We start from the raw sequence: 22742 nt of genomic DNA, 5'->3' as shown, positions 1-22742 counted from the left end.
TCAAAAGTATAATAGATATACTACTACACACATCTCATTCCCATAACCCAATATTCTACAGTCACTAAAGCCAAAACACTTGAGCAATGCCTCAGCAATGCTCTCTTACTGACTGCTTCTGCTGTTTTAAAACCTGGGTCTGTGAATACTCATTCAATTCAATAACACAAACTACTTGTGCAGTTAGACCACATTGTTTTCTCTTCTACACTACAACCCAATGATGTCAGGAAAACTATCCTTCGCTGTAATTCCTTCGAGCTGCACATATATTGGGGCATAACTCCCACACCAATTCCAACTCGGAGAATGCACCCAACATGGTTAGAAGATCCAAACTTTAGAGACATGCTGAGGGACACATATATAATTACTTCACTGACAATGAAAGTACAGCATCCTTCCCCTTAGTGGAATGGGATGCATTGAAGACAGAATTCTGAGGAGCAACTATCCGATCCATGACTGCGGTATGTAAAAAATTGAGTGTGAACTTAGGCAAGTGACTTAAAAAACTCAACACTTACCCCAGACAAAATGCAACAGCTGACCCAAGCTCTAGAAACATACGCTGAGTTCCGTGACACGCTAAAGTTATTATTATTATTATTATTATTAATTGAAATTTATAGAGCGCAACTAAACCCATAGGCGCCAAGGCGCTGACGGATGGTAAGCTAAATGCTCAGGAATCGCCGGGGGAAGAGTTACAAATATGCTTCTTGAAATAACCATGTCTTGAGTGCTTTACGGAACAGGGCATGGGAGGGAATCCCCTTAAGATCGTGGGGGAGCGTGTTCCAGAGTCTAGGTGCAAGGAAATGAAAGGCCCTTCCACCACATCTAACCTTGGATATTCGGGGGACAGCCAGCAAGTTTTTACTGGATGAGCGAAGTGCCCTACCATGGGTATAATAGGCCACAAGAGCACGGATGGCTTCCGGCCCAGTCCCATTCAGGGCACGTTGCGTGAGGCAAAGAGCCTTAAAGTTAATCCTCGCCTGCATGGGGAGCCAGTGCATTTTTTTTCTGATGGCCGTGCCCGAGGAGCGTTTAGGGGAACCACAACAAACTGGGCAGCCGCATTCTGCACGGTCTAAAGGCGCTGGACCAGACCGCTGTTAATGACCAGGTACAGTGCATTGCAATAGTCCAGCCTGGATGCAATAAGCGCAACTGCAACCTGGTTGCGTGCATCAGGGGAAAGATAATGGACAATTTTCCTAAGGATCCTCAGAGCATTACAACAGGTGGACACAGTCCTGCTGATCTGTTTGTCAAGCGAGAGAGTAGTATCCAGAATGACCACAATACGACATTATATGAGGGTCAAAAAGAGGGGAATATTTAAAGACCACTGTATCCCAATCCCCTGCTACAGCTAAACAACAAGAAGGGGGACACTAGGGTCTGGAGATAGGTGTCGCAGAGTGAGAGCTAGAACGGGACAGGTCATACAACTCCACCTTTTGAGTGATACCCAAGGCTTGAAAAATTCTCATCAGGCCACCCTTAATGGTGGAGTGTCGTCATATGAGATTAGAAGAGGATCCAACCATCACCCTGACCATCTGCTGATGGTACGGAGGTGGATACCAATGGTGCACTCCAGCCAAAGGTTTCTGTGGGTGAAGACCTTACCTCTACCGGCATCCGCTCGGGTATGTGAGGCCCCGCTCTATCCGTCGGTACCTCTCTCCGGCATCCACAGAAAGCTGGGTGAGAATTCGTGGTCTACTTCGCAAGGACTCATTGGGGCTCCAAGGTCCTGGTAGTAAGACTTTGTGGAAAAATATATATTTCTTTGATCACATCATTACACATTTTTTCATTTATCACGAACCATTGTTGGCTCTTTGCAGTAGCATTCAATCTTTTTAGGTCCTGATGAAAGCCGGATAGTAGATCCCCATGGCAGAAACATGTTGACCTTCCTGCATCACGCAACGGGGTAGCCATAAATTCATAACTACCCTCGTGCCTGTTTTAATCATTGACACTGGAACAACTCCCATTAAACATATTTTTGCTCCACTGATCAATTTTTATTTCACTTCTTTATTGCACTGCACCACATCAGCACCACCTTTGAGAAACCTTTGGCTGGAGTGCACCATTGGTATCCACCTCCGTACCATCAGCAGATGGTCAGGGTGATGGTTGGATCCTCTTCTAATCTCATATGACGACACTCCACCATTAAGGGTGGCCTGATGAGAATTTTTCAAGCCTTGGGTATCACTCAAAAGGTGGAGTTGTATGACCTGTCCCGTTCTAGCTCTCACTCAGCGACACCTATCTCTAGACCCTGGTATCCAGAATGACCCCAAGATTGCGGGCAAAGAGGTACGGCAGGGGGCAGGCGCCAAGGGCGGGAGGCCACCAGTCCATTGACCAGATCTCACCTTTGCCCCCAAAAATGAGGACCTCCGTTTTCTCCCCATTCAGTTTAAGGAAGTTCTTAACCATCCATCCAGCGACCGCCTCCATACAGTTTTTAAAGTTATGAGCAGTGATGCTCACAGATTGAGATATGGAGACCATAATCTGCGTGTCGTCGGCGTAGGAAAGAACTTGTAGCCCAAAAGATCTTATGAGCCTGGCGAGTGGGGCGACATAGACGTTAAAAAGCGTCGGGCTCAAGGAGGAGCCCTGAGTAACCCCACTCTTCACAGGCTTGATGGGTGACATATAATCGCCTAGCTTAACCCTTTGCTTCCGTTGGTCAAGGAAGGATGTTTAGAGGCTGAGTGCTGGATCCTTGACTCCCATCTCGCTGAGTCGGTTAACCAGAATGGTAGGGGACAGGGTGTCGAAAGCCGCCGTTAGGTCTAATAACACCAGTAAGGTGGTCTGGCCGGCGTCGACCTTGGACCGAATGCTTTCGACAACCACTGTGAGCGGCGACTCAGTGCTGTGAGTCCTACGAAAACCGTGCTGAGATGGATCCAGGGAGTTGGTACTGTCGATAAAGGCACTCAAATGAAGGTTAAGGTGTGCCTCCAAGAGTTTAGCAGGGGCCGAGATCTCATAGGAAAAACACACTCAGTGGTGGTTAAGGCTGGTAGGCTGGTGGCTTGGCTACTTAAGCCCCAATGACAAAAAAACGACTGTTGTCAATAACAATTAGTCAGACGACACCCTACAGATATAATGGGAATATATAAGGTGTTCCATGTTTATTATACAGAACTGTAGATGGATAAAACCTATCCTAGCAACAAGGTGCTGAAGAGATAATTTAACCAAATGACTTTATCACATTTGCCACAAGAAGTGCTTTTGCACTACTAGAAATGGAGGCCCATATCACAGAACTGGTAAAAAAGGTAACAATACTTAGCCTGGCAAACAGAAAGACACCTGGGACAAACAGGCTACAAGCAGAGTTTTAGAAGATGTTTGTAAAAGTGCTAGCCCCTAAACTGGCCAGTTTGAAACAGCTTTCAACTACAGCTATCTACCATATTTAAATGATGTGTCCAAGAAGGTACTATTTCCTAGGAGAGGAGACTCCCCCCCTAATGTATATTCATAGTCGCTTACTTGGTACATTTTAAATATGAATTCAAAATGCTGACCATGATTTTCTGATTCTTTTGATTTCTGAACAGTCGCTACTTTATATATGTGAGCAATGTTGAAAAATATTCTGTCTGTTGCAAATGAGGTTGATGCTGCTATGATGTTTTGGAGTAAACGCATTTTGCTCATGCTTCTGAGTCCTTGGAACACTGTATCAGAACTATACGTTTAGGGCTTTTTTATATTTTTAAAACGTACATGTACAGATAGAGATGTATATCTCTGCCCCAGCGTAGGTGTATGTTTGTATTCTGTCTGCGAACATTCCAAGAAGTATGGCTGTAAAGCAACACCAGGTGAAGGTTTACAGGCACAGTCCATTGCTAGGAATTTCTTATGACATATCGCATATTGTCCTATCCCCCCCTGTCTGGAAATAAACACAGTTTAGAATTCCAGACGGGAATGTGTAAACAAACACCTTTTTTCATGTTCCCTCAACCGAGAATTTTCGCCCTTACAGTCTCAACAAATTTGTGTCTGATCCATTCTCCTTCACCTTCACCTTCTGGAAGGGAGGTTACTCCAGCCCTACTCTTGATAAACTCTCTGGCAATTTCCAGGATTGAAAAGGGCTGATCGAATTTGGAAAATGCCAAATATTGGCCAAGCAGGGCCAGCACTAGGCATGGGCACTGTGGGCAGCTGCCCAGGGCCTCACACTCAGCTGAAAAATCGGGGGCCCGCTTGAATGTGAAAGCCCACACTTTCACAATTAGCCCACCTGCTCCTCCAGGGCCCCCTGCCTCACAAAATCACATTAAAAATACAAGCTGTATTGACCTTGCTGGTCAGGGCATGGTTGCATTCCTTGGGGTGCAGGGGTGGGTGGTAAGGGACAAACAGAATGGGGCAGCAATTATTTTGACTCAGTGTCAGGTGCGGGGCAGCGCCTCTGTAAAGTTCTGGACATTCTAGGCTCCCTTTTTGCATTTTGTTTCTAGTTGACAGAAGGCCCCTTTGTTTCCAGGACAAGTTGGACATAGGTATGGAGGGGTGGGTGAAAGTTGGAGGGAGCAGCCACATTAACTAGTTTTTGTTAACCTTTGCGTCACCCATAGCATAGAGTTTTTGGATGTGAATGTGCATTTAAAATGAATCTAGAACTGCAGATGGTAGGGCAGTGTTTTGCTAAATGCCTCATTTCTGCTTTGAGGCCCAGGGGAGGGGTCCCACTTCCCTGGGCCTTGAAGCACTGGAGCAAGCTGTAAGGTCCAGGTGTGGGGGCCCCTTTACCTGGGCCTTGTAGCCATTACTTCCTCTTTTCTCTCCTTTCATGTATTTGTTCCTCCATGAAATGGATCCAAAAAAGAAAAACACTTTTGCTGAAAATGTCTTTTTTGGACATTTTTCTATTCCAAAGTGCAGCCTCCAAACATAGAGAAATAAAACGTTCACAATATGAAAAATAACTAAATAAAGCAAGACAGAGTGGGTCGCAAAGTGGCCAGATTGATTTTATTCACACACAAAACACATTAGCGCCACTTTACAGAGTTTGCCAGTGAAGCACTACTTTTGTTTTCTCGTCTCTCTTTGAACAACATTGTTCTCGCTGGGTGGGGAAGTGCACCAATCCTGGAGTACTGCAATACCTGGTTAATGGGTGGATTGGAAAATAAAATGCGTACCGTGGCTCTGTGTTCACAAATGTGGTCTTTTTAAACCATACTGCTTACGTTTTGTAAGGATATAAGTAATGGACATTGAAATGAGGCCCTTCTGGGCCCTGTAGTAATGTCCTTAACTTTTCAGGCAAAAGCACACACTGATTTCTGAATAATGAGTGCAAAAGCGTTAAGGTAATCATGTTGTCCTTACATTTCACATGCTTTACTTAATATTGCATTCTCGTGGGTTTTAGCTTTATCCATGATGTTGTTACTTTCTTTTATGTATGCAGTATATTACTGTTGACTAGTGCATAATTTGGACTGAGTCGCATCCAGGTGTTTATAGTGGGGCACATTTGGGTTGTAGTTAAAAGCAGTGAGACTTTCTCTCAGTAGGATGTGACACTATCGTCAGAGCTGACAAATTTGGGACTAGGGAACCAGGTTCAGCATTCATGACCAAACCCCAGACCACTCTCCTGAGGGAGCATATTCCCGTGCTAGACCTTAGAAGGCCCTGTTAGCCCTTAAAAGCCCTGGAATCTTAGCAGCAGCAGGTGGACCCTAGCAGTGGCAAGTGTGGGTTAACCTTGAAGTCCTGTCCACCACAATCCATACTGAAGCTCACCCCCAGTCTTGCGGGCAGGCCTACAAAGTAGCAAACCTTAGAGCAACGGTGGCTCTGTCTCTGAGGTCACAGGACCCTTGCGCAAGGATGCTCTAGGGTAGTGCGACAAGTAAGATCACACCGAGCCATGACTTCGGGTGGAGGCATCATGTTTGCAAGTATATTATGTTTTTAAAAGCACTTGCTAATTCCTTCCTGGATTCCAGCAATTTTCAGCAACAATAAAAATGTGATGATTAATGTTCCTCCTAGAGAGTGATAGAACTTTTTCAACTAGAAGCTTTGACTCAAATAAAAGGTAGCGCAGAGGGTTAATGTGCCTGCTGCAAAGAAACTGGTTCATTATTAATAACAGGGGGTACCCGGTAAACCAAACGGCATCTGGGTAAAATAAGTAAATTACGAAAAAGTGATGCCAAGGTGATTTCTTCAAGAAACTTAATTATGAGGACAAAAACTATTAATTATCTATCTCGTCACACTATAAATTGTATGATATATATCTATCATCTAATTAATGTTCGTCCAATGGTTACTATCAGCAATTGCAAAAAAATATATATATATATTAAATAAGGAAAAAACACAACAAAACAAAAATTCGATTTGTCAATTATTTTTTTTTAAAAGGTTCCTTTTTCATTTTATGCATTATTAATACAAATCAGTCAACAACACAATATTCAATCTTGTGAGGAATGACGTGTTTGAATCCAAAAACCAAATATTTTATTCTAGATCCAAGCGGTCCAAATGTCCTATTGTTGTGGACCCTAAATCCAAGGGTTGTGTGAGAAGCACAATGTTATTTTTTACAAGGAAAAATGGCAATGTCTTTTCTTAGCCTGATTTCCTTTTCGAACACCAAAATAGCAAGGAGCATAAGAAACTAAACAAGTTTTTTGTAGCTTCAAAACCAAATGATGCTCCTAGGGAATATATCCACACAATCTCCAAATCAAAGCAGGTGTCGAAATTAATAATAATAACTGTCGACGCGTTTCGGCCTTTCAAACAGTATTAGGCCTCATCAGGACAAAGGGCAACAAAGTTTCATTTAAATTATCCAAAGGAATATTATCCAATTACAAAAACCAATTTGGGATATGGTCGTCCAATACTGCGGATATATTAGGAAATGTCACTCAAGCCAGGAAGAAATTCCTATATTGTGCACACCTATGCTTATTCAGATTTCATTATAATCTCAAGCCTGTGATCCAATCACCGGCAACCGCAGGGAGTATAAACCCACATCAGTTTAGGGAAACGGGCCAGAGTCTCCAACTGCTCGGCGTGTATCTCAGCCTGGTAGCATGCAGATCACAAAATGCACATAATGTAAATAGGTCAGTGCCTTACTGCTTTTGTCAATGAGATCCTTTTGTTACTTGCAGTTTATAAGTCAAAATCCTAACATATAACAGTGAGCTATTAACTATCACCTTAGAGCTGCATGTAAACTGCAAGATATAAATTAGAGTATTATGTTTTTCCCCAGTCTTTGTTTATCCTAATGTTGCAAAAAAGGGTTCATTTGGATAGAAATTAATTCTGGTTATTAGAGAGAACCCCCAACCATGGTATTACACTCTAAATTCAGAGTTTGTGTTTCTCCAGACCAATCACTATTAAACTACACTGCCTATTAGCATAATTGTCATGTGACTCCTACACCTTGTAGTCCTTTGTCTTATGTAACATTTCCTATACAGCGATTTAAACATATGAGGTCAATTGTCTCTGTGTAATGTGTGGGATATAGAGTGCTCTGCCACCCTACACTGGTATCAGTGGCACTGCAAATTAAATTAAATGCATCTGAATGAGAATGTGGTTATGGAGACTTGAGGGACACTGTTAAAGGGTGGTAGTGGCAGAGTGAGTCATTGGGAGGCACTAAGAAACATTGTTGCACAGAGCTCTACCAGTGCTAAAGCCGGCCACTACCACTTCCTACAGTTCTAACATCAAATCAAAAAAGTTGATTTGAAAACCCCTTGAATCTGCAGCATACTTTCAAGTCAATGTATGATTTAATAGTGGTCTTGGTTGTACTAAGTCCTTATTTATTCATGTGCAATCTTTATTTGTTTGCAATGGTGTCTTGTATTTTTGTATTATATGTGTTGTGTTTTTACATAATTCTTGTGAGTATAGAGCCCACACACAAAAAAGATTGCCCTACGAGTCTTAACATGTGCATGTGGGGTACTGGTGAGAGGATTCATGTTAAAACAAATGACTAAGTATTAATGTCATCCTAAGGTTGCACAATAATGACACAGAAAGATAACTGAGCCTTTTGAAATTTGCAATTATATCCATGGTGTGAGCGATTTTCTCTTGTTTAATTTTACATTTTGAATGATCCCCTCCTCATTACCTCAACAGGATCTCTCCCCTTTATGAGACAGAACTGGATTTATTTATCATGCACTCATCTGGAAACATCAGTTAACATGGATTAAAAAACATCCATCTTTGTGAGACCTCCCCCCTAGCTTTTCCATCCCATGTGACAAATGTAATCTATTTAATACGGTTCTAAAATATATGGACTTGTTTCATTCGTATATTTATCTTTTTGTCCATGTTACTGTTATCCACCTTAGGTCTCTTCAGTGATGCCAATTAAGATTGATAGTCCTGCGATGTCACTTTCTGTGATGTCACTTCTTGTGATTTTACATGCAAATTAGAGTGGCCTCACATCTTCCCTTTTGCCCAGGCCCAGAAGTTTTAGGACCTGCCCTGTGGCCAAGTATTGGTTTGTGAACATTCCCAAACTTCTCAGGCAACCAACATCTTGGAAAGCCCTCTTCTCACCACTCAGGAAGGGGTCACTACTGTGAATTTCTCTGCACTTGTGGTGGAGAACTCTGCAGTAAAAAATGCATTTACTCCTGCCAGGAATCCTTTTGTGCTTGACTGGCAGATGTAAACTGAAGTATGTTCGTCCTACATATACGTTTACAGCCCAAAATATTTTTATGAATAGAGCCCTTAGTTGTGAAACAATCATCATAAATGGCAAAATATTTTCACTAACCTCTTTATTTTTTATAACGTTTTTGGGGTTCACAATGAAAAAGAGTATCTTGGATAAGGGTATTCTAGAAACAAATCACATTATTCCAAAGATTTAACATAACATACAAGCCTCCGCATTCCATTTTATGTAAAGAAATGTGGATATCTCTGCTAAATAATAATGGATTAAAATGTTATTTTAGAAAGAAATATTCATTCCTCAAAATAGGTAAGTAGGGATGATAAAGCATAAAGTTCACAAATGACAAGGGACATGTTTTTTAGGGAAAGTGGAAGCAAACATGACAGCTTTGTCGTACATTAATGAAGAAATTGTGTCATTCTAAACCTGCAGGAATACTCTACTTTCTTTGCCATCTCCCGCATAATGATGGGGTCCAATCAGGACGAGGATGCACTGGGGACGTTCCTGCAGTACATCGAGGACATGGGCATGAAGGCGTACGATGGACTCGTCATACAGAACGCCTCGGATATTGCTCGCGAGAACGACAGGATGAGAAACGAAACAAACCTAGCCTACCTGAAAGAGAAGAACGAAAAACGCCGCAAACAAGAAGACGTGATCAAACGGTAAGTGCACAAGAAAAAAAACAGGAAGAAAAAGCAAGCTGTGTAATTATAATCTAGCCTGTTGCTAACAGGCCCTCAGCTTGTTTTCATTTACTGAAGAACTCTTATGTGTTCTGGATTGTCCATCTTGTAGACTCTGTTGATTAGAACTTTAATGGTCAGTTGCTCTTGGGGTGCCCTGTTGATAGGACGTTTCTGTGTATGAGAAGATTATCAATCAATAAAGGGATATGGTACACTGATGGGACTGTTGTACTTCTTCACACTGTCTCTCCGTGGACTACTCTAGTAAGAAATAATCTCAAAGGATGTTGCATTTTCTGAGGCCAGCCCAAAACGAAATCAGCATATTAAATGGCTGTCTTCAGAAATAGTTAGAATTAATTTTCATTATGTTGGCATTTATTGTATATCTTTATCAAAGGCGTCACTTTGGGTTCATACTATATTTCTTGCTCTGTAGAAAAGCGTTGCTTTCTCGGTATTTGACAGTACTGATCTTCATCAAACGCTTTGTTCAAGGTGAAGATCTTTGATGGTGTTTGCCTGAAAGAGGTCTTTGGAAAGGTGGTTCTGTGGTTAAACGGAGACATGTTGCTTCTTGATTTAAAGGTCATAGCTGTCTGAGCACTTGGATAATTGTGCTACACCCAGTTAGTGCACTGTTAAGATAGCCAGTAATGATCTTTCTTTCATTAACTGCAGAAATTAATGTTAAGGTTGAGTACATGAAAGCTGATTAATTGGAATACAAGATGTTAATTGTCAGTGACATCTCGTTGAGACGCAGAGCAACTTGAAAAACAAATTAAAAAACAGTTTAATATAAAATTGTGTGGCATGGTATTGCCGAGAGGAACGCAGCTTAATGCAAGAAATGCTATTAATCGACTGACTTTTCCTGGAAATACAATTTTTTTTTGCATGCAGTTTGCTGGATGGCAGCTCTTGGCACTAATTGCCAGGCTCTTTTGCAACAAGAGATCGAGTTGGGTGCATACAAAGTGTATAAGGGCCCATCCCTTTACCATAGTTGGGAAACTATATAAGTGTCGCATATTCAAGAAGTAGTAAAGCCATAAACACTTATAGATGGTCTTCGTTAAACAGATTAATTTCTTTTTCGAGCCAGCACTTACGGGTAACAACATATTTTATCATTTTATTTTACAATTCGACTGTCTCGGCCTAAGTTTCACCTCATAAGTACAACATTGATACCTAAATACAGCAATTACCAACTACATGTTGACCAGTTAACATTTGAAAATGGTCTGCTACTGCATGTCACCATGTGTGATATATATTTAGTAACTTTTGATCCGACTGATGTAGAATTCTTCATTTTTTTAAACTGTAAATCAAGCACCAGATGTCAGGTTATGCTCAAATATGGTAAACGCATAAATTAAGTACCCCTAAACTAACTCAAAAATTGAATTAAGTTAAATTAATCTTAAACCCTTAACGTAATTTTCCTCAAAACTAACCATCCTTACCTTGTTACCCTATTCGGTAATTATGATGCAGTGTCTCGGAAGTAGTGGATTAGCATCAGAGTGGATGCACCTTATGTTGGGTTTAACAAGCACTGATTGTTTCTGCAAGTATGTTGGGCCTTTGTCCTAAGGGGCTTCATGTATTTTGGTTAGAACTTTGAACTTGATTTGAGTGTCTACTGGAAGCTAATGTAGCACTTTCACTATGGTTTTATATGGTCATGTATTTACAAATGTGATCATATTCTTGCTACCTGGTTTCTAAACCTTCATAGTTGATGAGTTTTTTGCGGGCCCTTTGAGGTTGATATCCATGAGTTCAAGCATCACATAATCATCATCTGTTCCCGACGGTAAATTGAATTAATTTGTTTCATCCAAGGCTAGTAAGAGCTCTTCTCATCTACAGTTTGTAGAGTAGGTCCAGTACACCTTATCTACATGAATCCAGTTTGGTGTTCTGGCAGGGTTTTCATCATTTCACGGAAATCTGGATGTTCTTGCAGAAACTTCATTACCAGAACCTTACTGGTAAAGTTAAGCTAGTTGAGGATCATCCGTAGTTAGCCAAGGCCTATGTGTCATCCACTGATTTCTTCAGAAGAGACATAATGTTGGTAAAGAAAATGGGAGAACACATTAATTGATGTGAAATTTGTATTAAAAACAGGAATTAACTGCTTCAGAGCACTTCTCGACAGGGCTCTGCAAGCAGGTTAACCACTTTACATTCTAATGCATGTTTATTCATGCCTTCATTTGAAATTGGGGAAAATGCAGTTAATAAGGAGTGAAGTGCACAAGGAGTGTTTGATAGGCAAGTTTGAATGCGTAAGTCAAAGGTTGCTGGGGATAGTCGCACATTTTGCAAGCTGTGAACTCAAATAGCATCAGGTTTTCACCATATTGTTAGGTTGCAAAGAACAAGCTTTTCAGAGTTGCTGGATTGTCCAAATCATGAAGTCAACATCACATAATGCCCATGCCAGATTATCTGTAGATGATATTCATTTTTATGACAGGTCAGTATAGTAGGGGTAAACTGATATAAAAAAGGCTAATTTTCCCTCAACACACTGATCATACCTCGAGAAGAATTTTAGAAAAGACTAAGGGCCAGATGTAGGTGGCCGTTTAAGGCCATTTACCAACCGGTAACGTCCGATTTTGGCCGTTACCGATCGGTAAATGGGTGACAGGTATGTAGGGGGCATTTTTTTACCGATTCAGTAAAATTACCGAATTGGTAATTTTACCAAATCGGTAAAATAAAAATTCGGTAAATTTACCGAATCTGAGGCACCCAGATGTAGGTGGGACTCTTCTGAGTCCCAGAGGCCTTACCGAATCGGTATTTTACCATCAAATCCAATTTGATGGTAAAATACCGATTCCGGTGTGCATGCACATGTGTGCATGCACACCTATGCCATGTGACAGACAGACCTGCCCTTAGGCCACATGGCACCCGAGTCTGTTTTGGGGGTGCCAGAGGGTGTCAAAGTGACACCCCCTGCACCCTTGTGAAAATCGGTATTTACCGATTCGGTAAATACCGAATCGGTAATGCCCATTCATTCCCATGGGCTTCAAAGCCCATAGGAATGAATGGGCATTACCGATTCGGTATTTACCGAATCGGTAAATACCGATTTTTTCCGATTGGTTATTCCAGCACATCTGGAATACCTACATATCCACCCCTCAGATTTACCGATTCTTAATTACCGAATCGGTAAAATTCGGTCATTTTCAGTCATTAAGAATCGGTAAATGTATTTTACCTACATCTGGCCCTAAGGGCTTGGCTTGGGAGAAGATTGTAATGTTAAATCTTATGACTTGTGGAAGAAGTAGTACTTGCTTAATTTTCCTCTGAAATTAGGAGATTTTCTATTATCATGCAAGAACAACCTAACTCAGGCTCTTGTGTGTTTTTGTGGCTACAGGGGAGAACATTAAGTTCTATGTATAATCTGGAAACTGCCCTTTCAATAATGGCCCCAGTACCATGTGTCTTCTTACCCATCAAGGTCAAATGAACACTGAAACGTATATCTATTGTGTAGAGTTATTTTGTAAAGCTTTGTTCTGTGTGTTTTATATCATCTACATAAGCTGATATTGAAAGGCAGATTGTTTCATGTACAATAATTCAGGATATTAGTGCATTTATAGCTGTCACAAAATCAATGGAAATTTAATGTAAATATGGTTGATATTTTATGTGAAGTCCAAAATGTTCAAAAGCACTTACTGCCACCACACAAAACAAATGTAAAACATGTATTCATGATTTAAACCTTTCAGAAAACATTGCAACATTTCCTGAAATTGTGACTGCCTCTAAACATTTCAGGGCTCACTCTGTATTCTGACCAGTTGTGCTTCTGCAACATAAGCTGCCTACAGGTGTGATACAATCATTTTTCAACAAAGTACAATCCACAAATGCTATTCTTTTTTTTTGCAATGTTAGAATTTCTGAAGATAAACAATGCAAAATGAATTGTTGATACAAATGCAATACAACCTTGTTCTCGAGGCCATGTGTTTACAACTCTACCTCTGCCATGCCCATGACTGATCTATAGAGCAGTGGGCTGCTTCTATCCATCAGTCATCTCACAAAGGAACTGTGAGCTTTTAATGTAATAAAGGAGCACACAGTGTATTGTGATATTCATTTTTTGCTATATGTGTAATGGTTTAATTTGAATATGTTTACACTAATGTAACTGTTAGAAATGGGATCTCTAGTTGGCAGTGGTTTGCACCCTGTCCAAGTAGGAACCACACTCCTAGTCAGGGTAAGTGTAGTACACACTAGGTTTACCTGTGTTCACCCTTTGGTAATTTGGCTCAGAGCAGGCAGGGCAACCTAAAGAGGCAATGTGTAATGTATTTGTGCACACACACACAGTAACACAGTGAAAACACCACAAAAGTACTCCACGCCAGTTTAGAAAATAGCCAATATTTATCTGAGTGAAACAAAACCGAAACAATACAAACCCAACATACACAAGTTGAGTTATGAAGTTTAAAGATTAAATGCAATTATAGTGCTTAGAAACCAAATAGCTCTGGCTGTGGCTATAACGATGTGCTTGACGAAGTCGAATCTCAAAGTTTGAGGCCAACCGCGATAGAGCACTTGCCAGCTATGGAGTCGTACTTAGGTGCTGGGGAGGTGAGGTGTTGCTGAGGCTGGTGCTGCATTGGTTTCTTACTGTTGGTGCAGGTCATTGGCACGTCAGTGCTTGGGATGGTGCTTTGCACAACGGAGGTGAGGCGTCACTGAAGCAAGTGAGGCATCGTTTCCGAGCTGTATCTTCCCTCCCCTGTGCTGGCTCCACCTGCTGTTGCGCAGTACTGGCAAATTGCTCTGTTGATTATTATTGTGGCGCGGCCTTGCTGCGTTTTAGCCAAACCCTTGTTGTTTTTCATCCACCTGCTGTGGGGCGGCTGATGTCTCTGCTCTGCACAGTTAAAGGAAGAAGAGAGTCATGTAAATAAAGTGCTCAGGAACTGGTTTGAACTAGGCAGAGGCCTCTCTGCCTTCAGAGAACAAAGGATTTTGGGGTTTAAATATTGGGACCCTGACCCCAAGAAGTTAGATCACTTCTGGAACAAGAAACCTTTTGCCAAGGAAAAGAACCAAGGAAGCTGCAGGAGTTTTACTGCCCCTCTGCCAGTGTGCTCTTTGCTGGGTTGGCCTGCAGTGGTTGCTTCATTGCCAAGGAAAGGAGAAGGAACTTTTAAGGACTTTCATCATTTACAGAATATTCACCAAGGTTTGAACTGTGCTTGCCTCCTGCTGAAGTCTCAGGGACAAATGACTTCATCTCCAGCTCCCCTCTGAATTTCCTTGCTGGGAATTCTGACTCCAGGCATTTGCGTGTCGCTGGGAGCTGCAAGCGTGACGCATCGTGAGGAAGCGTGCCGCCGCCGCAGCTGAAATTGTTGCATCGCCGAAGAAGCGAACCTTCGCCGCATCTCCCTGGAAGCGTGTGTTCATCGAAGCTGCCTGTTGTCGCATCACTGGAGAAGGCGCCATCGTGAGAGTTGCCATAGCATCATCGGAGAAGCGTGTCACAGGGCCTGTCGCGGCTCCAAAGTACAGAGTCGTCGCAAGGCTGCCATGGCATCTACACATCTTCATCGCATCATCATCGCATCGTCATCGCATCGCCGCGCCAAGAGCGCCATCTTCTCGCATCGCAACCGGATCATCGCATCAAGGCGCCATCTTACGCACTGCAGCGGGGCAGCAGGCCGAGAATCTACACATCACCTCCGCCCCGGTAAGGATCACGACGCATCCCCTACTCTGTGCAAGCATTGAGACATAAAGCATCATCTTCCCCGGATCACGGAACTGACGCATCTCCCCTTTTGCGAGCCTTTTGTTTACTTTGAGTTGCGTATCCAGGTACTTGTTGAGAACTTTGTCGCATTTATCAACTTGAACAAAGCAACTTTAATCATTTTTTAAGCAATCTTAAGTGTAGTATCGTGGATTTTTGTTGTTTGTGGTCTTGTGTTAAGTCTATATAAAGAATACTTATTTTTATAAAACCTGTGTTGTGTCCATCTGTAGTGTTCTCACTGTATTACTGTGTATATTCACAAATGCTTAACACACTGCCTCTGAGATAAGCCTGTCTGCTCCTGCCAAGCTACCAAGGGGGCGAGCAGGGGTTATTAAGGAGTGTAATCCCCTTATCCTGACTTAGAAGTAAGGGTCCCTATTTGGACAAAGTTGAATACTATTGCCAACTAGAGACCAACTAGAGACCCCCAGATTTTACAGACACTGACATTGTGTTCTTGGCACACCATTGACGGGTTGCCCACCCTATCGCTGGGGTCTCCACTTCTTTGAACGTAGGTTCCCTTTATCCCTGTCCTGAGGAAGACCCGTAGCTGAGAAGATTAATTACCCTTTTGCGTCTGGGTCGAAATGTCGACGAATTCACCCCATTGTGCATGTACTCTATGTACCCCATCCCCCTACCCCGGTCACAGATGAAGTATCACTGTGCTTTGACTAAGAAAAGTAACAACTAACAGGCAGATGCATCAAAGAAAATACCTGGAGCAAATGGGCAGATTCTCAGAATCTGGCCGTTTTCTCCCGGTATTTTTGCATTTGGGATTCATCATCCCAAATGCAGAAATCACAATTTAAGGAATCTCTAAATAGCGATTCCTTAAATTGCTCTTGCATTTAAGGAATCCCAAAATGAGATTCCTTAAATGCAATGCATGAAACCCAGAAAAATAGCGATTTCGCTAATAGGGGGAGCAAATTACCATGAAGTTGAACTCCGTGGTAATTTGCTAAAACTTTGAAAAATGCACTTTTCTGCATTTTTCAAAGTTACATGTTGCGCACACACATGCCCTTAGGGCATGTGTGTGTGTAACATTTGTGCAGAGGTCCATTTCAGGGGTGCAAAAGGGTGTCCTTTGGACACCCTGGCACCCTTGAAATAGCGGAACATTAGCGATTCGGTAATAGCTAATCGCTAATAAGGAATGGCTTTCCCATTGGGCCTTTAGGCCCATAGGAATGAAGGGGAAAGCCATTCCTTATTAGCGATAGCTATTACCGAATCACAAATAAGGAATCTGTAGGAATCGCTAATAACATTGCGATTCCTACATGCATCCCGTTTTGCGAGTCTTTAATAGCGATTCCTTAAAATTCGCTATTAAGGACTCGCAAAACATAACTTTGATGCATCTGCCAGTAAGACTTGAATGACATTAGGGGCAGGCCTGCTAACTTAAGGATTTTGGCCTTGGCAGATACTATACATTGTATAAAATATTGCTTTTCATTTTTTTCTGATTCTCTTCTTTCACGTGAGCACCGACTCTTCACTTTTCTTTTCACCTCTTGGTAGTAAAGCCCTCTATTTTAAGAACATTGTATATTTTGAATTCAACTATGGATAATTGCCTACGAATTAATTAATGTTTTTGCGGCATAACTATACCAGTGGGTACTGTTTCATTGAACAAAGAATGTATTTTGGCTGTGTTCTTCTTCTTTTCCATTTCAGGATTTCATTGTTTATGAATAGAAACATTATCAACATTGATTCTAACATTTAATAATATTGTCTAGGACCTATTGTTTTCTGTACCAATTGATACCCAGGTCCTTTGACGTTTTTCTGGGTCACCCCATTTATATTAATGACAAACTGCCAGATTCATCAAGGTAAGGAATTGCGAGTCCTTAATAGCAAATTTTAAGGATTCGCTATTAAGTACTCGCAAAATGGGATTCATGTAGGAATCGCAATTGAATTTGCGATTCCCACTGATTCCTTATTTGCGATTAGCTAATTGCTAATCGCAAATAAGGAATGACTCCACATTCATTCCTATGGGCCTAAAGGCCCATAGGAATGAATGGGGAGTCATTCCTTATTTGCGATTAGCAATTAGCTAATCGCAAATAAGGAAGTGATTTCAAGGGTGCCAGGGGTGTCCAAAGGACACCCTGTAGCACCCCTGAAATGTAATCTACATTGGTGTTGCGCACACACATGTCCAAAGGACATGTGTGTGTGAAACATACAACTTAGAAAAATACATGTAAATGCATTTTTCTAAGGTTTCGCTATTTACCACGAGGTTTGATCTCGCGGTAAATAGCGGCCCAAAATTGCGATTTCGCAATTTTAAAATGGTTCATGAATTGCATTTAAGGAATCTCAAATAGAGATTCCTTAAATGCAATTCCTCACAAATGTGCGAATTCTTTAATAGCGAATTTTGCATTTGGGATGATGAATCCAAAAATGCAAAAAAATTGCACTCGCAAAGGGCCAGATTCTCAGAATCTAGCCCTTTGCAAGCGCAATTAACCTTGATGAATCTGGCCGTAAGTATTTTATGAGCTGGTAAATTAAACGATTCAGTTATTAGGTACGTTTAGGTGTATTGCTATATTTTCTCCTCCACGACCGAAAATAAACCTGAAAATTAGCATTACAGTGTATAATTTATACATGCACAGGAAAACTTTATATTCAGATGGCATATAGTGGATGCATATATGGTGACTGCTTATCATAAAGCCTAACTCTATGGGTAGGGCTTGATGAGAAAATGTTTCTGACTGTGTAACACATTTCATAATCCAAAATGCCAGCGTGATTCAAACCATATGCTTTGTAATCAATGATTAATTGGAAAGTGATGCAAGACTGCTGAATCTATTATTAATGATACAGCTCTAATGGCAGTTATTTTGTAGGATGGAAAGAATGAAACTACAAAACAGATTTAGGTCCCAGTTTTAAACACAGAGAATGATTCACAGAACCTTTACACAGCTGTGTCCCATGCAGGTAAGAGTGGTTGGGCAGTGGGCCAGGTGGGGGGGGGGGGGGATTTCGACAGACGACAAGGGAAAATTCATTATTTATTTATTTTCCCTCGTCTTCGTCTGTCAAATCCCTCCCCAACCCAGCCCCACCGCCTCACCGCTCTTACTTTACATCACCTACATTTCACTGTGGTGTGCAGAAACAACAATTTGTGGGAATCTAAATTGGTACAATTCTCCTCTTTTCTGTCGCACTTCTGTCTGAAATCTGCAACTATGATGCATTTTACTCATTTGTAAATGAAAAGACAGTTGGAGTGTGGACATTTCTCAGGGTTCTAGAGGGGGTGTGACACTATAAATGCAGTGAACACCCACAAGCTCTTAGGTTTGGAGGTGCTCAGAATGTAGTTGTAGACAGTTTCCCACCATGGAAAGGCATGCAAAACTATTCCTGTGAAATGTTGGAGTCAGTCAGGAAGTCAAGTGAAGAAAACATATTCACAAATAATCTGTGTCGCAAAGAACTTTTCTGTGGTGAACCACAAAAAAATTGTTGGTAACATGTCCAAATAATTTACTCATGCTGAATTTTCTGTATATTGTACATTTATTTGTGGGAAGTTTGTGTCATGGATTTTCAGGATGGGATCATTTGATTGTCCCCAAAATGTCAGCCATCTGTATCAAATGTCAAGGTAATTTTATAGGAGTATTTTTCCAATTTTCATGCCCAGTGATTTGAAAATCAAGGTCTTCTTGCTTTGTGAACTATAGTGTATTTATCTATGTGAAATTGTGTATTTCATATGCTATTTCGTAAATGTTTTTGAGCTCTGCAAACCACAAATACAACCACCTGGAGGCATGTGTAACACAGAGTGCTCAGTCTTTTCGCACAGTTGCTAGTTACTCTGCAGAACCCTAGTCTTTAAACGCAGTACAAAATATTGTTTTCTGCAGCATATAAAAGTTTTAAATAAGATTTTTACACAATGCTTAGAACCTTGGAGACTACCATTTCTTTGGAGTCTTTCTGCAGACTTTGAAGTGTATTTGTAAATGACTGCTAGGGCTGTTGTCACCCGAACAACGTCTAGTGGTTTTATTTCAACATGTTTTAAAGATACTAAGTAGGCCAGTAAAACAGCCTATTCTGCTAAGATTATTGTGACTTCCTGGGAGAGTGTGAATGAAGATGAAAAATAATATTGACCAGTGGCGTAGTTAGGCCTTAGGCCGCTCATGGCAGCCCTTGCGTTTGCCACCCACGGCGGCCGGATCTAAGAGTGGGGGGTTGGTGGTGCTGGTGATTCGTGCGCCCGCTGCCCCACGACGTCTACAAGGGAGAGCGGGGGCCGCCGCCCCCAAAACTCGTGCACCTTGGGGCAGACCAACCTCCCCGCACCCTCCCCCTTGCTATGGCAATGATATTGATACGGTGAAAGCTCTGCTTATATAAGGTCTCCGTGAGCAATTTAAGTGTTTAGAACATCTTATGAAGAATCAATAAATCGTAAGTGTCTGCATGCAGGGATAAGATGTGTATGAGGCCAGCTTCAAGTGGCAGTAAACACTCATTCAGATCTCTAATATATATTTGCACTTGAGTAGAAGAGCATGGGTGCATTCAATTAATAAGACTTATCGGGCGATCCACAATTTGCAGCCTTGATTATACAAATCCTCTAAAAACGTACTAGTGCTACAAACAAATCAATGATTTCAGTTTAAGGTACCCCCTTTTATGGAGCCTATCTGGGGGCACCAATCCTAACTTTTGCCATGGCTGAACTATTAATCCCTCTTTTTTTGCCAAATTGACTTTTCCAAAATGGAGCATCTGAGCTCACATGCTACACTTCCTCGGAATTTCAGAAAGGCTCCTAGCATCACTTTATCCAAATGTTCTGATCTCCTCCTCTGTAAGATAGAAAGAAGGGCTACCCGTCGACACAAGAGGCTGCACCACCTACTTCGCCTTGACTTGGGTCTTCCTAGAAGCCTTTCCATCCAGAGTCATTAGTGCAACTCTAAACGTCATTAGTACATAGATTACTCCCGATGAACTGCGCTACACTAAACGCTCCCTTTACATATCCATTTCAACACATGCTTTAGAAATGTATCAGCCCAGAGCATTGCAATATATCTTCCATCTGCCATTGATTAAGACTTCTAAAAGTAATGTCTCCAATGCAGTGGATTTCACTATTCACTGTCCTGCAAATAGAAGTAGTGGACAAAACATTAGGCTACAAAGTCAGTGATCCCTAGACCTCCTTCTATTAAGGGCAGTTTCATAACATGCATTACCAGGCTGCATTTGCCACAACCCCAAAGCAGCTACAAGGAGTTAGGTGAATTTTGTAAAGAATCTGTGGGCTATATAGTCTACAAATTGCAGGAAAACATGTTTAAAATTATAGTAACATCATAATTGTGTTAAGCAAACTTTCCTCCATTGCCAACATGAGTAACATGAGTAACATGACCCCTCCCCCAAGCGCCTTGAGACCCTCTGGGTGAGTAGTGCGCTATGCAAATCTTTGAACTTGAACTTTAACTTGAACTTAATAAGTGTTATTGGCCCTCCAACCTTATCCCCGTAATAACTATAGAACATTCTCTAAGTAAATAATGAATCCTGATTTCTAAATACATAGGGTTGGTAATTGTGGGAAGCATACTTTCTCATTGCCTATCCCCCCACTAATGGGATGGATTATTCCAATTAATTCTGAATCTTCTCACCGGAGTTAGTGTTCACTAAGCATTACTGAACCATAATTCTTAGTTACTTAAGACAGAAAAACACCAGCATAAAATGGTGTATCATGCATTCAGCCCATCACTGTTATATCCCTGAATGCTAGTGAATTTGTACGCTATTTCCAGGGTGTCCTACTGACAATGTAAACAATGGTAATGTGGGATATATGGCCTAGAACCCACATTATCCTCCAAAAAACATAGGATAGGCATCCTGTTTATCACTCTTACTTTCAGCTTGGTATACTACATTCTTATGTAGGGTAGCAGGGAGGGGCCTAAGGTCACACGTTTTAGTTTTAGTTGACTCAGAGTCCATTTTGCCCAGATGGCTGGCTGCATCCACTTCTCTGGGTAGCCAAGCAAGACTTTGGGCTGTGTCCAAAACACATCTTAGGGACCTATCAGTTTAAGACTGTATTGATCAGGAGAACCATGGGCTGCCACCACATCATATCTGTAGCTTCAGATAAAAAACCCATGATTTACTGGGAGCTCTTCCAAGCTCCACAGGCAAGAGCGCTGCAGTCCTTTTGTAGAACACCATTTGTGGGTAGCTCCATATCACTTCTTATGCAATACCAAGTAGTTATTTGGTCGCAAGGAATTTGTTTCCACCTCAGGGGCTCTAAGTAACCAACAGTCTTACGACTTTCCACATTGTTACCCACAACGGCTTAACCATAGCAACTCTGTAGCCTATTCAATGCTCTTTGGGGTGCTGGTAAAACGTATTGTTCTTCCTGAAGCAATTACAATCACCACCTAGCAGTGAGTAAGCCACTAAAAGCTCGAGCCAGGCTTGGGCCTAAAGCCTGGCTCTGGCTCAGCTCGAGGTTCAGTTGGAACCTTAACCCCATAACGAGCTGAGCTTTTATCTGTCTGTCTTCTGCCTGCCTCTCTATCCATACACAGGACGTGGCAGGGCCAGAACGATTGACTTTGGACCTCGGGAAACCAGTTTGAGTCTTGGAGTCAGCTCAACATCCTGTGATATTGCACAAATCACTTCATTTCCCCATCCCCATCAACGATTCTATTCTATTCACCGAGTTTTATATAGCGCATGTCTACCCAACTGTCCTCCCAGCGCTGGCAACAACTTCAGCTATAGTACTTTGAATGACTAAAGTTTGGCTAGAATAGATAGGTTTTCAGTTTTTTTTCTAAAACTAGTTTCTGATGTGTTCAGTCTCAGGTGTGTTGGGTGGTCCATTCTACAGCTTAGGGGCCTGGTATGCAAAGGAGCTCCCTCCACATCTTGTTCTTTTAACCCCTTGACTGCTGCGCAAATTCCACTGCGGTGCTGGGGAAATAATGAGTGGGCGGGGTTTGGACGGCCCCTGGCCGTCCTCCGCACACGCCCCCTTTGACGTCGGACGGCCGGGGCCGTCCGATGCATGCAAGGGGTTAATCCTAGGAACCAGCAACAGATTATGACTCTCTGACCTGTGTCCTTTTTGGCCTGTTAGTGTATAATTGGCACTGTATGAGCTGGGGTTCTCTTTAGTTGATGGTGCGATGGACAAGGCAAAGGGTTTTAAACTGGATTCTCTTTTGTTTTGGCAGCCAGTGCAAGCTTGCCAATGCTGTAGCTGCTGATCTATGCCTAGGGATTTTATAAAGAATCTGCGCTTTGGCATTCTGTATCACCTGCAGTCGATTCA

General features: G+C 41.8%; 1 protein-coding gene across 1 annotated transcript in view; it reads left to right on the top strand.

Annotated features, from left to right (window-relative positions):
* NYAP2 (neuronal tyrosine-phosphorylated phosphoinositide-3-kinase adaptor 2) overlaps window positions 1-22742 on the top strand; it is a 987564-nt gene that overhangs the window by 105588 nt on the left and 859234 nt on the right. Inside the window, exon 2 of the mRNA XM_086944856.1 lies at window positions 9215-9453. Within this exon, the coding sequence (XP_086800982.1) occupies window positions 9248-9453 (206 nt within the window). The 5' untranslated portion in view covers window positions 9215-9247. The remainder of the gene's footprint in view (window positions 1-9214; window positions 9454-22742) is intronic.

The sequence above is a fragment of the Lissotriton vulgaris genome, chromosome 11 (genome assembly GCF_964263255.1).
Source record: "Lissotriton vulgaris chromosome 11, aLisVul1.2, whole genome shotgun sequence".
NCBI lineage: Eukaryota > Metazoa > Chordata > Amphibia > Caudata > Salamandridae > Lissotriton > Lissotriton vulgaris.
The sequence above is the reverse complement of the archived record's forward strand: the minus strand, read 5'-3'. Positions and strand labels throughout refer to the sequence as shown.